The 16,142-nt window shown below is 35.1% G+C and overlaps 1 protein-coding gene and 1 long non-coding RNA gene across 2 annotated transcripts; one reads left to right on the top strand and one right to left on the bottom strand.

Annotated features, from left to right (window-relative positions):
• Positions 1-1,762: 1,762 nt before the first annotated feature.
• On the bottom strand, positions 1,763-6,462 carry LOC130214937 (uncharacterized). The gene is made up of 5 exons (XR_008835644.1): positions 6,374-6,462; positions 4,355-4,401; positions 4,076-4,252; positions 2,867-2,918; positions 1,763-1,947 (listed from the first exon to the last, which is right to left on the bottom strand). It is a non-coding gene; the product is annotated as an uncharacterized LOC130214937 (long non-coding RNA).
• On the top strand, positions 6,225-15,426 carry bicdl2l (bicaudal-D-related protein 2-like). The gene is made up of 6 exons (XM_056446814.1): positions 6,225-6,701; positions 9,996-10,118; positions 10,257-10,415; positions 11,318-11,391; positions 11,474-11,594; positions 14,225-15,426. Exons 1-6 carry the CDS (start codon positions 6,333-6,335, stop codon positions 14,525-14,527), a joined length of 1,149 nt encoding a protein of 382 aa, XP_056302789.1. The 5' UTR covers positions 6,225-6,332; the 3' UTR covers positions 14,528-15,426.
• Positions 15,427-16,142: the final 716 nt, after the last annotated feature.

Genomic DNA, 16,142 nt, shown 5'->3' with positions numbered 1-16,142 from the left:
TTGTTTGCTTATTAATCTGACAAGCTCCGTGTGGATTTTGTCTTGAGTAAACTTTTGGTTAACATAGTTCTATGAAAATAACAATCATATTTATGATTATTAATAATAATTATAATAATTAATACAAATTACTTTCAAGTGCTAAATAGGAGATGCAACAACTAAGTCTTAAATAGGCAAAATTTTACTTCAGCTGAAATGTCACCAACGTTTTTAATAAAATATGAAACAAACCGTAATTATATATTGTGCGTTTGTTGTATAACTTATTTAATGGAAATAACCTCTGAACCGTTTATACAGGTCTTCTACATGAACTATTCAAAAGAACCGATTCGAGCAAACGAGTCGGAGTTCCCATAACTAGGCTACTTTAAATAGCCCAGCTGTTATTTGAGTAAAGCTGAGGGCTACAGCCAAGTGGAACAGCTTGTACTCATGTGTTTACTTTAGACAGATCAGATAATGTTAACAACATTACATCTAGCCTTTATAATATGCATGCAATTTCTGTCCCTTACTTAGGCTCTCTCTGAGGAAGGCTTATAGATTTTATGAAATCGCTGTAGCTATAATTTGTCATACTTTTAACAATTTTTCTGATCTATTCACAGCACAGGCTACACATTTTTACAGTTTTTTTTTTAGGGAGGGTAATATATTTTAATGTGGATAAAATATTACAATTAGGCTACAATAAACAGGCTCATTAGTAAAAATACGACATATCAATGTATTAAGGCCAACTGCATTGTATGCATATTAATCTGAGTAGTAATAATAATAGCAATAATAATAATTGTGTAAGCCTGCTTATACTGCTAAAAAAAACAAAGGGAACATTTAAACAACACAATTATTTCCAAGTGTCCCTTTTATCTCCTAGTCCCTTTATTAATCCTGGGTCACCACAGCGGAATGAACCGCCAACTTATCCAGCATATGTTTCACGGAGCGGATGCCCTTCCAGCCACAACCCATTCTTGGGAAACATCTATACACACCCATTCACTACAGACAATTTAGCTTACCCAGTTCACCTGTACCGCATGACTTTGGACTGTGGGGGAAACCGGAGCACACAGAGGAAACCCACACGAACGCAGGGAGAACATGCAAACTCCACACAGAAACGCCAACTGACCCAGCCGAGGCTCAAACCAACGACCTTCTTGCTGTGAGGCGACAGCACTACTATTGCGCCACTGCGTCGCCTTATACAATATTATATTTGTTCATATACATTAAATTAGTCAGTACTGAAGCCAAATCTGGAGCTTATCTAACAAAATAACTTACAATATCGGTCCAAAAACGAGTACACCCAAATTTATGTTATAGAAAACTACTCTCTTAAAACAGTTGGGTTAATAATAACCCATAGATGGGTCAATTCGGCACCGACCTTCTGTTGGGTTATTTTAACCCAATCCATTGTGTTGATAAGGTTAACCCAACAATTTGGGTTATAAAAATAGCTAATTTGTTGGGTTATTTTGCCAAAAAGTGGCTTAACCACTATATAATAATAAATTATTATTATTATAGTAGTAGTCATCTTTATATGTAAATAAAAAAATCCACCACTTTTATTACATTGGCAAAGCTTTATTTAAATCCATGAATTTAGTGGCACTCCTCCAACAATAACCAACGCCTGAGAGCAGTTTAGTTCATCCCCAAGCAGCAGGACAAGTGGGCTCTGTCTCTGTTGCTCCTCTTCCTCTAAGTATTGAACGAAATACAAGTATACACACATGAATTAAATAATGTCCAAAGTTTATTGTCATAAATAATGCACCTAGAAGTCGCAAATCAACAAATTCTTGTTTTGCCTCCTGGTATGAGAGCCGAACCATCTTGCTGCACAATTTGTATGGCAGTGAAGAAATTATAGCTGGCTGAGTTGTTAAAGCGACATCTCCAAAGTGGAATCTCCAAGGCTGTCTTTATATCAAACAGAAAAAAAACACAATAATTAAACTCAAAACAAGCCCCTCATATTGAGATTAAAACAGAGCTGTTATGCAATCTAAAAATAAAATAAACATAAACAGCACTTAAACCCATATCTTAAAAACAGTACACTGGATTTATTAAAGGGTTATTTTACACAAAAATGGAAATTCTGTCATCAGTAATTCCCCCTCCCCTTGTTCTAAAGCTCTCCTCAGATGAACACAAAACATGATATTTTGAACAATATAGGTAACTAAACTATTCTTGGTCCACAGTGAAATTCCATGGCATTTTTGTCTTCTGTTGAAGTCAGTCGGGAGTGGACTATTAAGTTTTTGATTTGCTTTGTCCGTTAAAGTTATCATTTGTGGTCAGCAGAAATAAAAAAATAAAAAATAAATAAATAAAAATCAATCAACAACTTGAGGGTGATTAAATGATGAATATACCCACAAATCAGGGAAACACCCATACACTACGGCCAATTTAGTTTATTAAATGTACCTATACTGCATGCGTTTGGACTGTGAGGGACATGTAAACTTCACACAGCAATGCCAACTGACCCAGCTCCAGGACATGATGGATTCGCCTCTGCTGCTGAATGAGTGTATGGGTGTTTCACCGATTTTTGGGTGTATTCATCATTTACTCACCCTCAAGTTGTTGATTTATTTATTTTTTTTCTGCTGACCACAGATGATAACTTAAAGGACAAAGCAAATCAAAAACTTGATCGTCCCCACTGACTTCAACAGAGGAGAAAATGCTATGTAATTTCACACCAAGAATGGTTTAGTTACCTACTCCTCCATATACCAAATGATATTCACTCCAACCTTAAAACAGAAATTTTAAATTTGCACATGTATGCCGGACCAAATAACAACAAAAATCATGCATTTACCCAGTTTAGCAATGGAGAAAAGATAACTGGAAGTGGTCATCTCCAGGGGTACCTTAAACAGATAAAGAGAAAAAACTATAAAAATGCACACTTTTAGCTGCAGGATTAGTCTTTTATGCGAGTTGTTAAGGTGCATCACATTTGCTAATTTGGTGGGCAAATAAGGTCCATTTTACATGGTCAGTTGTACACTAATGTTCATCAGTGTGCTTAATTTTCATGCTCAGAAACTTGCAAAAGAGTCTTGATCACAGATTTCTACTGAAATAACTGGAACCTGTCAGTAAATTGTCATAACGCAATAATTAATATAAACAGTTTAATGTCTGTAATATCTCAATTTGTTTGGTCAAATGTTCCAGGAGTGGAGTTCTGAAATTTCTGAGCTGTGCTTAGACTCTATATCAGTCATCTGTACTTACCTGTGGCCTCATGCCTGATACAGAGTCTAATACCAAATTCACACTCCAATAAGGCACAGAAACACTTTTGAAAGAAACATTTGTGTCTTTACACACTACCAGTGCTGTTCAGAGAAGTATAAATGCATTTACAGAAGAATTACAAATGTATAATTTAAGACATATGGTGATGTAAAGACACCTTTACAGTATATGATACTGCTTAAGTGTGTGTATCTGTGCATTTTTACATCATGTTAATATTACAAAATACAGAGCTGTTGTTTTCTTAACTTTCTCAACAAGATTATCAAGGAGGATTAAAACTCGCTCTGTCCAGAGAAACCTACAATGAACAAACAAAAAATAAAACAAACCACAAATTAACATGAGCTGACAGACAACATTTATCAGCTGAGTGGTCACAGCATCACTAAAATCTCACCTGAATTGGGCAAGGACATGTATGTTTAAGGGCTTTGTATTATTGTTTATTAGCATATATTACTACTATTATTATACAAAGCTAGCAGATGTTACAATATATATATATACATATATATACATATATATAAATAATATATATAATACATATATATAAATAAATTTTTTAAGCTTATATTTAATTGTTGTATGACATATATAACCGACTAAACATTTATATTAGCATCTAACATTATCAGGGTTGTGGTTTCATCCCTGTAGGTTAGTATAAGATGTAGGGAAAATGCAATTTTCAGGGCCTTCAATATAGTACACACAAACAGTAAAAATAACATTTAACTTTCAATAGTTAATAATCAAGTACCTTGAAATGGATAATGAATCCTCTTCTGATAAAAGATGATGTAGCAAGCTTCTGCTCTGCTCTTGTCCAGGATAACTTCCTCACGTTGCGATCCATTCAGCGCCCTCTAGCTGCGAATAATAACCAATAATAATGTATTGCTCGGATTCCGTACTTCTTGGGAAAACCAGCAACTTCCTGAACAAAATGTAGCACATATTTGTGTCTATATTAGCATTTAGTTGTTACAATATAGTTTCTTAGCGAAAGGACATTGTTTTTTAAGACAACATAACATACCTTCAACAAGACTGGACGCGACTCCGGTTTCATGTCTCTGCTGGGTCCTAAAGACGAGAATGACGGCGGTCACACTGCTGTATATCCATACAGCTGAGGAGATTAACCTGTAGCCTGTCATATTTGCATGCAAAAAGAGTGCAAATCTAAACTGGCGCTCTGTCTGTCTGTGTGTGTGAGTGTCTGCTGCGGTGTGAGTGTGTGCGCGCGTGAACTTTGTGTGACTCATCGATGCAACTGCACAACAAATACTGATTGGTAAAGTTCTTACTGTAGTATTTCTCATAAACTCTTCGTGAGATCTGCTTCCTTTAAGTCTGTCTGTTGTCTGACGCAGCCGAGGGATGAGATTAAGGCATGCGGAAAGGCAAGTAGAAACGATGGGCGGGGAGGACTAGCTTTAAAGGCGCAGTATGACAAAACAGCCCCCTAGTGCAAAAATGTATAAAATAGAATCTCGCAATAATGAAAATTTTTTATTCTGATGGGTGTTTTAAGCTGAAACTTTAGACACATTCAGGAGACGCAAAACACTTATATTAAATTTGAAAAAGGGCCAACCTAGGTGCCCTTTAATGAATAGATCTGTTTAATAATTTATCTGTTTTGTTTAATCGCACCAAAATACATTGCCTATTTTCACTGAGAAATGGATAAAAATATTCACTTTAAAAATGGAGTGTATTCAATTATGCTGAGCACTGTGCATATATATATATATATATATATATATATATATATATATATATATATATATATATATATATATATATATATATATATAAGTCAGAATTATTAGCCCCCCTTTGAATTTTTTTACAGTATGTCTGATAATATTTTTTTCTTCTGGAGAAAGTCTTATTTGTTTTATTTCAGCTAAAATAAAAACAGTTTGAAATTTTTTTTAAGACTATTTTAAGGTCAAAATTCTTAGCCCCTTTCAGCTATATTCTGTCTAGTTCACCTAATTAACCCAGTTAAGCCTTTAAATGTCACTTTAAGCTGTATAGAAGTGTCTTGAAAAATATCTAGTAAAATATTATTTACTGTCATCATGGAAAAGATAAAATAAATCAGTTATTAGAAATGAGTAATTACAACTATGATGTTTAGAAATATGTTAAAAAAAATTTATCTCCGTTAAACATAAATTAATGAAAAAAATAAACAGGGGGGCTAATAATTCTGACCTCAACTGTATATATACACTACTTTTTTATTTTTACTGCTCAAAAAAACTTGGAGATACATTGTGTTGTTTAAATGTTCCCTTTGTTCATTTTTTGAGCAGTTTATAATCACACACACACACACACACACACACGCACACACACACACACACACACACATATATATATATATATATATATATATATATATATATATATATATATATATATATATATATATATATATATATATATACCCCAGATTAATAAAAGGACTAAGTCGAAAAGAAAATTATTTTAAGCAGTATTCAACCTGATACGGATGCTACATGAGAAGATGCTGACCAATTTAACGCATTTATACTTCATTAATAAAACTATAATATTTACAGCATGACTGATTGGATCAAATAATGCTATTTAATAACATTAAGATTTCAAATAGACCCCTTGTATGGTGCCTGAATCCTATATGCAATTAAGTTAACCAATTAACCAGTTAAAAAAGGTAATAGATCTAAAAAAAACACACACAACCTAACAACAGACGTTTTGTTTACAATCAACGGGCGTTTTTCTTCCACCGACGTGTACCAACACGCATGTTGACATTTACAAGCGCAGGTAAAGCCGCAGTCCCGCGCGCATGTGTGGTGTGGAGCGCGCTGCTTGACGCACGCCCTCGTGTCACTTCTGAGCGTCAAACTTCAGGAAAAACCGGTTTGTAGACATTCCCTCTCTTCAGTTTCAGTCTTCTCTCTATCCCTGATAAGAACATGCATTCTGTCTTTGTCCTCATTTAAAACAAAATGGAGACCAACAGGAAAGATTCGCCGGTAACGTTACGCACCATTAGGGACCTGTTGGAGTCTCCAATGACCACCGAGGAGGTGCACAAACGACTGACCGACGACGAGGACTCCGTTTCAAGTCTTGACACAGACAGAGAGTCGAACAGTTCGCCGTTGTGCACACTGGATGAGTTACAAGAGCAGCTGGCAGTGAATGACAGCAGTGTCCCGACTGAAGATGATCTCCGCTTCACGACAGGGATTCAGGATAGTGACCCGGACGCGCCGACGAAGCCCTGCCGCTCGTACATTGAGGAAGCGTTACCGGATCTGCTGCGGAGCGGGAGCCCACTGCGCAGAAGAGTGTCCAGCCCCGTGTCTGTAACGGTGAGTCATTATTGTTATGACTATGAGCAACAGTGATTTAAAGTCAGGGAACACTGTAGGCTACTGTACAAAGGGAAAACTATGTAAACAAAAGGCAAATGGATGCAGTCAGGTGCAGATAGCTTTTATGATGATATTTTATTACATTTGTTTAATATCTTTGATAACTAACTTTATACAGTTGAAGTCAGAATTATTAGCTCCCCTTTGATTTTTGTTTCTTTTTTTTTTTTTAAATATTTCCCAAATGATGTTTAACAGAGCAAGTAAATTTTCACAGTATGTCTGATAATATTTTTTCTTCTGGAGAAAGTCTTAATTGTTTTATTTCGGCTTGAATAAAAGCAGTTTAAATTTTTTTTTAAACCATACAAGGTCAGAATTATTAGCCCCTTTGAGTTATATTTTTTCGGCTGTCTACAGAACAAACCATCATTGTACAATAACTTGCCTAATTACCCTAACTTGCCTAGTTAACTGAATTAACCTAGTCTTTAAATGTCATTTTAAACTGTATAGAAGTGTCTTGAAAAATATCTAGTAAATATTTACTGTCATCATGGCAAATATAAAATAAATCAGTTGTTAAAAGTGAGTTATTACAACTATTATGTTTGGAAATGTGTTGAAAAAAATCTACTTTCGGTTAAACAGAAATTGGGGAAAAAATAAACAGGGGGGCTAATAATTCTGACTTCAACATAATTACTTAATTTGTTTATTTATGTAAGAATTTTTATATTTTAAAAACATTATTTTTAAACATTTATTAACATTTATTTATTCTTATTTGTCAATGTTTATATGGACATAACTTGGCTAATATTTCATTATGCTTCACCAGGAAATTTGCAAAAGTGTTTAATGTTTTTTTATTTTTATTATTACTTTTGTTCAAAGATTTTTTTTAACCTTAATCGTTTATTAAATGTATTTATTCCTGATTTTAAATAAATGTTAAATGTGACAGAATTACTAACATTTTTGATTATTATAAAGTGTTTATAAAGTCTTATTTTCTGTTCAAGGATTTTCCTTTTTCAATTATTTTTAATTCTATTATTTTTCGACTTCTATTTATTTTCGTATTTTTTTGCTTTGAAAATGTTAAATTACATGTTTTTACTATTACTACTATTTTAAAATATTTTGAAAAGTGACAGAATTGGACTGTTTTTGATTATCCCTCACCTGGACTATACAAACTACACTATTTTTTTTATATACTATTTTTAAATGTGTATAAAGACTATACATTTTAACAATTTCACATTACATTTAATTAATAGTATGTGTGTATTGAAATTGTAATTGTAAATTTGATACAATTGTCAATTTGAAATAAATTTCCCGATTGTCTTCATTCAAGCTCTCAAAGAAAACTGTACAAAAGTTTTTAACAATTCTGAATTATTTTCTGCTCAGTCGGTATGGATAGCATATACAGTAATTCATATATTATTTTTAATAAAAAAATTAATTGTCACCAATCACTACCTTTGAGCAGAACATTTAAAATGCATGTTTTATTTGGTTATAACACATTATTTATATATAATAGGACATATTATTCATATAACATATTTGATTGTGACAGTGCAACAAAATAACTATTTGCAGTCAGAAATTTTAAAAGAGCAAACAAACAACAAAAGCAGATCAGTGAGAGGACCAGATGGCCAATCATTGTTCAGCTAATGTTAACCTATTCTTTCTTCATTCAACCAAGTTCTTTTTAAAGCAACATGACTCATCCAAGCTAATAATGAACAAGACAGTCTTCATTTATAGTTCAACTTTCAATGAAAAGCTGGTTTCACTGCCTGCATTAATAATGGAAAACATTAAAAGACACACATATCTGACACACCATGCTGAGGTATTTGAAACATTCAGCTGACACATTTCTCAGCAGATTGAAGCTCCACTAGGAAGTAAACAATATTTCACCTGTTCGTTTCCTGTTCATTTGACTGGAATGGCAAGATTCCAAGTCTAATTTTGTTTGGTAAATCCAGTGTAACAAGCTTATAAAAGACATTAGATGGCCTGATTTGATGTTATTCTCAACGGACCGACAAATGTATCAGGTCTCAAATTCACAAAATATTTTATCTCACCTTTCAACTCTAAGAGTTCTCCTAGATAAAAGCAAGAGTTTTCACTTCAAACCATTTCACAAAGCTGCTGAGGCAAACTTTTACTAAGGAATAGAGAGAAGTCTTTAAAGGATAGTTCACTCAAAAATGAAAAAAAAAACAACTTATTATTTACTCTCCCTCAAGTTATTCCAAACTTTTATAAGTTTCTTTCTTCTGTTGAACACAAAAGAAGATATTTTGAGAAAGCTGAAAACCAGTAACAACTGACTTCCACAGTAAGGAAAACAAATACCATGGAAGTCCGGTTACTGTTACAGGTTTCCAGCTTTCTTCAAAATATCTTCTTTTGTGTTTATCAGAAAATTTAGGACTGACATGCCAATTACTTTAAAGATTTTCTCCTACATTTGCAAGTTAGGAGATACTCCAGCAGGCACACAATGTCACAAGACATTATGTTAGATTTAGGTTGTGACGTCAGGTGACCAAAATCTACCCTGTAAAAAATGCAGGGTTTCACAAAATTCATTCATGTTGTCCAAACACAAATCGATTAAATTAACTTAACACTTTTAACAAATTTATGTGGATTGAAGTTGTCCCAATGAAATCTCAAAAATTGTGTTGTTTCAGCTTATTTTAAATGAGTAGTTTGAACAAGCAAAATAAAATATTTTTTTGAGTGTAGTCAGCGTCTAAGGACAGCATTATTATATCAAAAGACATTGATATTTAGTTGATTTTAGGTTGTGTTGGAAAGTGACCAAAATCCAACGCCGAGCCAACATCTTAAACCAACGTCAAATACTGACATTTATTTGTCAGGTTTGGCAACCAAAATCCAACGTCTGATAGAGGTCCTAATGGTAACGTCCACACAATGTCAAGCTGTAACATCAATAGACGTTGATTTTTGGCTGGTTTTAGGTTGGCCTGATGTTGGGTCAACCTGATTTTCAAAATGCAGTTATCTAAACATTAAAATTAAAATAAATATTGATAAAACTTATTTGTTTTTTCAAATTCAGGTGGATTGAACATAAAACAATTAAGTTGTCCCCCAAAAAACTGAAGAATTGTGTTGATTCAGCGTATTTTAAATAAGTAGCCTGAACCAGTAGCATTTTTTTTAAGTGTATAGCAAATAAACATCACATTATATTCATATAACACACCGTGTTTGTTTCTGCAGTTGAAGCATGTGAAGAAGGAAGTGGAATTATCTCGCCAGCGCAGTCTGAGACTCAAGGCTCAGGTGGACAGGCTGCAACAACAACACCAAAGTGGACCCGGCTGGAGTGAAAGCAGATATCGAGTGAGTCTGCATCCTCAACTTATAAACCTGCAAATAAAATCGCTTTTCAAAAGTTTTTTTAAAGTGATTCCAGTTTCTTACAGACTAGATTTGAATTGTCTTAATCTCTTAATCATTGTTTTTGATGTGTGTCTACAGGTGGCAGAGGAGCTTCAGTCTGTTGTGAAGCTCTTACTCCCACTGACTGATCTGGAATCAGCAGAAGTGGATCAGCCGTCGCAGGCCAACCCTTTAGACACCGCACTGCTTCAGCTGCAGAAAGTGGCACGCAGACTCGCCCTTAACCACACTATACAGGTGAGCTTTAGCCTTGCCCATCGGCTCATATGAGGCACACCTCCTTCATGCACTTTTTTTGTAAGGCCTTACGCAACCATTACATTCACAAGCTCTTATTGTTATAAGAACAATCGAAGAGATCTTTTAAGTGCTTTGAAAAAATAGCTTGTACATTTCTCTGAGGTGTCATCGATCTGAAGGTAATTAAAAAGACAGCCTGTACTTACACAAATATGTGAGAGTGGAGAATTATCTGTGAAAGAAAACAAGTTCACAAAAAGATTGAATCCAGTACATTTGGTGGTAAAACAGCATTAACAACAGGGGACTTATTCATAAAACATCTTAAAGGTTCCATGAAAAAAATGTTTCTTAGATGTGAGTATCAGTATTGTTAGTTTTTAAGATATCTATGAGCGAGTGTGCTCCAAAACAGAGACAAAATGACCATATAGAAGATATAAAACTGATATAAACATGTAAAGCTTGTAGTTTGTCACTTCCGCCTAAATGGATCAACTCACGTCACCTCAAACTACAGCTTCTCATCAAATGTCTCTGACATGCCCCGCCCCCTTCAAGATGCTTCTCATTTGATGAACTTGAGCTCAACCACTCGTACTGGCAGAGCTGTGATAAAATGCTATTGGCTGTTTTTTAAAAAGGGGAGGAGCTATACTATGTCCCACCCTTTCTTAATGTTTCATTTGAGATTACATCAAATATCGAATAAAAATCCCATTTCAAAGCACTTCAAGGGACCTTTAAGGCTAAACATAGCTCCTAACTCATAGATTCAGAATAAAAATCTGAATCTCAGAATAAAAATGTTACATTTTGGATTTTTTTAACTTATCACTTAATTAGCTGTAAAAGGAAACAATTTGTGCTCTTTAAAACAAATCCACTACATTTGACAGGGAAAAGCGAAGTCTGGAGAAGACGCTGCCATTTTACAGCAAGCTCTACGAGACAGAGATGACGCCATTGTAAAGTGAGTTTGGTTGATTGCTCTGCTATTTATATAATTGTAATCTTGCTTGTTGGCACATAAATCACTTTTTTTTTTAATTCAGGAAACAAGCAATGGAGAGTGAGCTGTTGAAAAGCAAGAACGAACTGATGACACTGAACAACCAACTTCTGGAAGCTGTTCAGAGTCGACTGGAGCTGTCCATAGAGCTGGAGGCCTGGAAAGTATGTTAATTGCAGATTAAATTATTATAAATTAAATAAAGTTAACTAATTTTGCATTTTAAAGGCTGTCTAAAACATTGGTATTCATTTAGTAAGAAAGTAAGTAAGTAATGGTTTATTTATACAGCACCTTTCACAGACATGAAGTCACAAAGTACTTTACAATAAAAGAAAAACACAAAACGGGTAAAAGAAAACATATCAATAAATTACAGCTTACAAAAATATTTGTCTTAAGATGTGAAAGAATAGCTGAAAGATCTTTGCTAGAAGACCTCAGAGACCATGGAGTGACAATGTAAAAAATCTTGAATATAATGGGGGGCCCGACTATGCAGAACTCTATATGTAATTACCAGAATCTTAAAATTTACTCTAAAACTAATAGGAAGCCAATGAAGAGCCTTAAGCGCAGGAGTAATTTGCGACCTCCTACTGGTGTTGGTTAAAAGCATCGCAGCTGCATTCTGCACTTACAAACGCTCCATGGAAGATTTGTTCACTGTACAGAACATTACAATAGTCCATTCGTGAAGAGATAAAGGCACGGACAAGCATCTTCATCTCGTCCTTTGAAACAATATTTCTAGTTTTTGCAATGTTTTTCGGATGGAGGATGAAGCATGTATGAACAGACGTCACAAAGTATACAGTGTCAAAGCAGCTTAACATAGAAGTTCTAGTAAAGTGAAACTGTGTCAGTCCAGTTTTCAGAGTTGAAGTTCAGTTTAGTTCAGGTCAGTGTAGTTAATTTTCACTGCTGAAAGTCCAAACACTGACGAACAAATCCATCAATGCGCAGCTCTACAAGTCCCAAACCAACCAAGCCAGTGGCAACAGTGGCGAGGAACAAATTTCACCAGTTGACAAAAGTGAAGACAAAAAACCTTGAGAGAAACCAGGCTCAGTTAGGCATTGTTAGATCACACTCTCCAAGCAAGATAGATAAGATTCAGCCCCGGACACCAGATCTTGCCAGTGAATGTGTCCAGGTATCTGGACAACAATTCAGCAGAGTTTCTAATATCCAAACCTGTTAATCAGTATTCAGCTGACTTAACAGTCCCCTATCAATATAGGAGTTGACTGAGAAAACCAGAGAGGAGCAGAAGCAGGAGATGAAGTAATAATGATGAAGAAAGAGCAGAGTTTATTGAATAATCTTAGCTGCGTATGATTCAAGGATTAGACTTCATCTGACCAGCATAAATCTAACAAGTGTTATCATACTACAAGCAACAGCGATGGAAAATTACAGTCCAGTGACAAAACAGACCTTGAAATGGAGACATTCTCTTATCTCATACTCATGAAAACAAGCATTGCTTGAATCCACAGTCATATGATTATAACAGTATGGAAAAATGGAAATGATAATAAAGCAATAATTATAGGAAAATGGTAATAATAAAATATAAAAACAATAAAATTACAAAAAATAATCAAAATATTAACTAGTAATCAATAAAATGATAATGATGTAAATAACTAATGATCATATGATTAAATAAAATAGTCAAATGAAGAATAAATGAGACGTCACGATGACGCAGTGGGTAGCACATCGCCTCACAGCAAGAAGGTTGCTGGTTCGAGCCTCAGCTGGGTCAGTTGGCATTTCTGTGTGGAGTTTGTATGTTCTCCCCATGTTGGTGTGGGTTTCCTCTGGGTGCTCCGGTTTCCCCCACAAGTCCAAACACATGCACTATAGGGGAATTTGGTAAGCTAAATTGTCTGTAGTGTATGTGTGTGAATGATTGTGTATGGTGTTTCCCAGTGAGGGGTTGCAGCTGGAAGGGCATTCGCTGTGTAAAACATATGCTGTATAAATTGCCGGTTCATTCCACTGTGGCGATCCCAGATTAATAAAGGGACTAAGCCGAAAAGAAAATGAATGAATGTAGAATAAATGAATATAAACAAAGGAAAATAAACACAATACAAATGAATGGTTGCTTTCTTGAAACAACACACACATACGTTTGCTACAAGGATTCTCAGATCCTTAGTTAGATTCTTCAGCATGACCATTTCTCCTCAGTTCAAACTTCTTGTATAGAGCTGCAGTCTATAGGCGCCGGAGACTGGAGATGCTGGAAGTCCACATTTTTAACATGACTATTAATACACAAAGCTCTATCAAAGATGACAAACAGATTTCTAATGTCACCGCAATTTGAAGATGACAAACTTTAAAACTTAGAAAATAAAGAGTGCCAATTAACTCAATAAATACATGATTTATTAAAATCAATAACATCTCTTTATCTGTGTTTGCTAACAATCTCTTGATTAATTATATTCTGTTATGATTCATATTTCTTCTTAAATTTGACATGCAGTATCTGTTATCTGCTTAATTATATTGTAATAAAGAGATACAAAAGACATACAAAATATTTTGGAGTCTGTAAATGCTGATGAACTTTAAAAAAGTTCCAAAAATCAGTGATGTGATTATAAAAAACACATTTCAATAATAAACTAACTGAAACCTCAAAAAACTGATAGTATTTAAAGTAATAAGTGCAATTTGTAGGCAGAACATCTGCTTTCAATCTTGTCTTGCCATCTGGACTCTTGAGAACACAACATCACTTGTAAAAAATCACTTGTCATGTCGCTCACAGGATGACGTGCAGACCATCCTTCATCACCAGCTCCTCCGACAGCAGCAGGAAGAGCAGGCTCAGAAGAAATCCAGAGGGTTTGGTGTCCTGCGGCGCTCGAATAAACCCCTTCCTCCAAAACCTGACTACATGCCCACCCTGAAACAAGCAACCGTGCCGATTCCAGAGTCTCCGTCACCCGCAGGAACACAGAGGTGGAAAGACAAGTTCAGACGCGGACGGGTCACTACACAAGAACCAGTGGAGTCTCAACCACAAAGGATTATCAAAGAGGACAATTTTCAAAACGTTTCATTGGACTGAGGCAGTTTCAGTGATTTTGCCCGACCACACTTGGGATGTTGGTCCTAAGGATGTAAATAATTTTTGAAAAACAGTTATGAAACATTAAAGGGATAGCTCACCCAAAACAGAAAAATTCTGACACTTACTCATCGTATAACAAAAGAAGATGTTTTGAGGAAAGCTGGAAACCTGTAACCATTGACTTCCATACTATTTGTTTTTCCTATACCGGTTTCGAACTTCCTTCAATGTATATTCTCTTAGGTATATATTCTCTAAAAATGACCCTTAAAAGTTTGGAACACTTAAGGGTGGGTAAATAGTGAGTAAATATTAATTATTGGGTGAAATATCCCTTTTAAAAGCATGTTTCACTTTTGTGTTGAGAATCTTAAAAGGTTTGTTGACCTACATGAATGAAGGATGTGATATTTTGTCTAGACTTCCTAGTAATATATTAAGAAAAGGGAATAAAGCGACAGAAATGACAACAGATAATTTAAGTCTGATTTATAAGGCTCTGTTATCTGAATTACTCAGAATGGCCTGTCCTGCTCCAACAATCCTCTTTCTTTAATCATGCCCAGGTTAAACTTCGCAACAGCAGATCGTCTTTATGCGGAAATGCATTGAGTTACTTCCATCTCATTGGCTGTTTAGATGGTAACAGTTGAACAGGTGTATCTATGTATTGACAACTGAGCGCATCCAGTGGAGAAGAATGAACATTTCTTGAGATTTTCAATCAGGTTTAGATCAGGACTCTAGTCGACTTTTTAATTATTTCACTGTTTTAAGCTTTTGCTGCATGATGGAGCTAATTGTCTTGCATGAAAACTGATGTCTGCTTGAGTCATGAATGCAGGGAAGGAACCACATGTTGCTGAAGGAATTTCTGATAAACATTTGCACCCACTCTGCCATGTCACGTCTATAAAAGATTACAATCCAAAATACAATTAATTAATTAAAAAAAAAAAGAAACAAGCATCACAAACTGTTATCTGGCATTGCTGTTGCATTTTTGCATTAGCAATTTTATATCTGAGTATGTAATATAGCCCTCTCTTACAAATACATTTGTTAGGGAGGAGTTCAATTTATATATGTGATTTCAACAACCTGGAGCTGAAGATCTGTCCAATCCTGAAACATAGGCTCATTCAGAAAACGTAGCCCTATATATGTTTCTCAAGATCGCAAATTATGTAGCCAGAGCTACGTATGGCTGCATTTCATTTTTTAAATGAATGCTACGGTGCGGTGTGACGCCATTCCTTTTCACGCTTACTAGCTGACCGCTTGCCTCCATGTATAGACGGCTTTCCTGCTGTTACCAGTTTGTCCTGTTAGCTTGCCATGTACATCGGCAGACTTGAGACACAGAGAGGAGTTGACCACGACAACGGGGTTTGAGTCCGGTGAAGAACGGTTCCAGAAAGCGGGTAAGACAATAACAGAAGCCAAAAAATAAAATAAACTAGTAAATAAGAGGGTGAGAATGTGGTAAAATCACTTTTCATTTTTTCTGGATTGCTTTTTAAAACTGTCAGTTGGGTTTAGGGAAGGGGGTGATCGGGTCAATCAATACAATTGGTTGGGTTTAGGCAAGGAGGAGGGTGGGTCAGTCGAT

This window comes from Danio aesculapii, chromosome 21 (assembly GCF_903798145.1).
Source record: "Danio aesculapii chromosome 21, fDanAes4.1, whole genome shotgun sequence".
In the NCBI taxonomy this organism is placed as follows: Eukaryota; Metazoa; Chordata; class Actinopteri; order Cypriniformes; family Danionidae; genus Danio; species Danio aesculapii.
The sequence above is the reverse complement of the archived record's forward strand: the minus strand, read 5'-3'. Positions and strand labels throughout refer to the sequence as shown.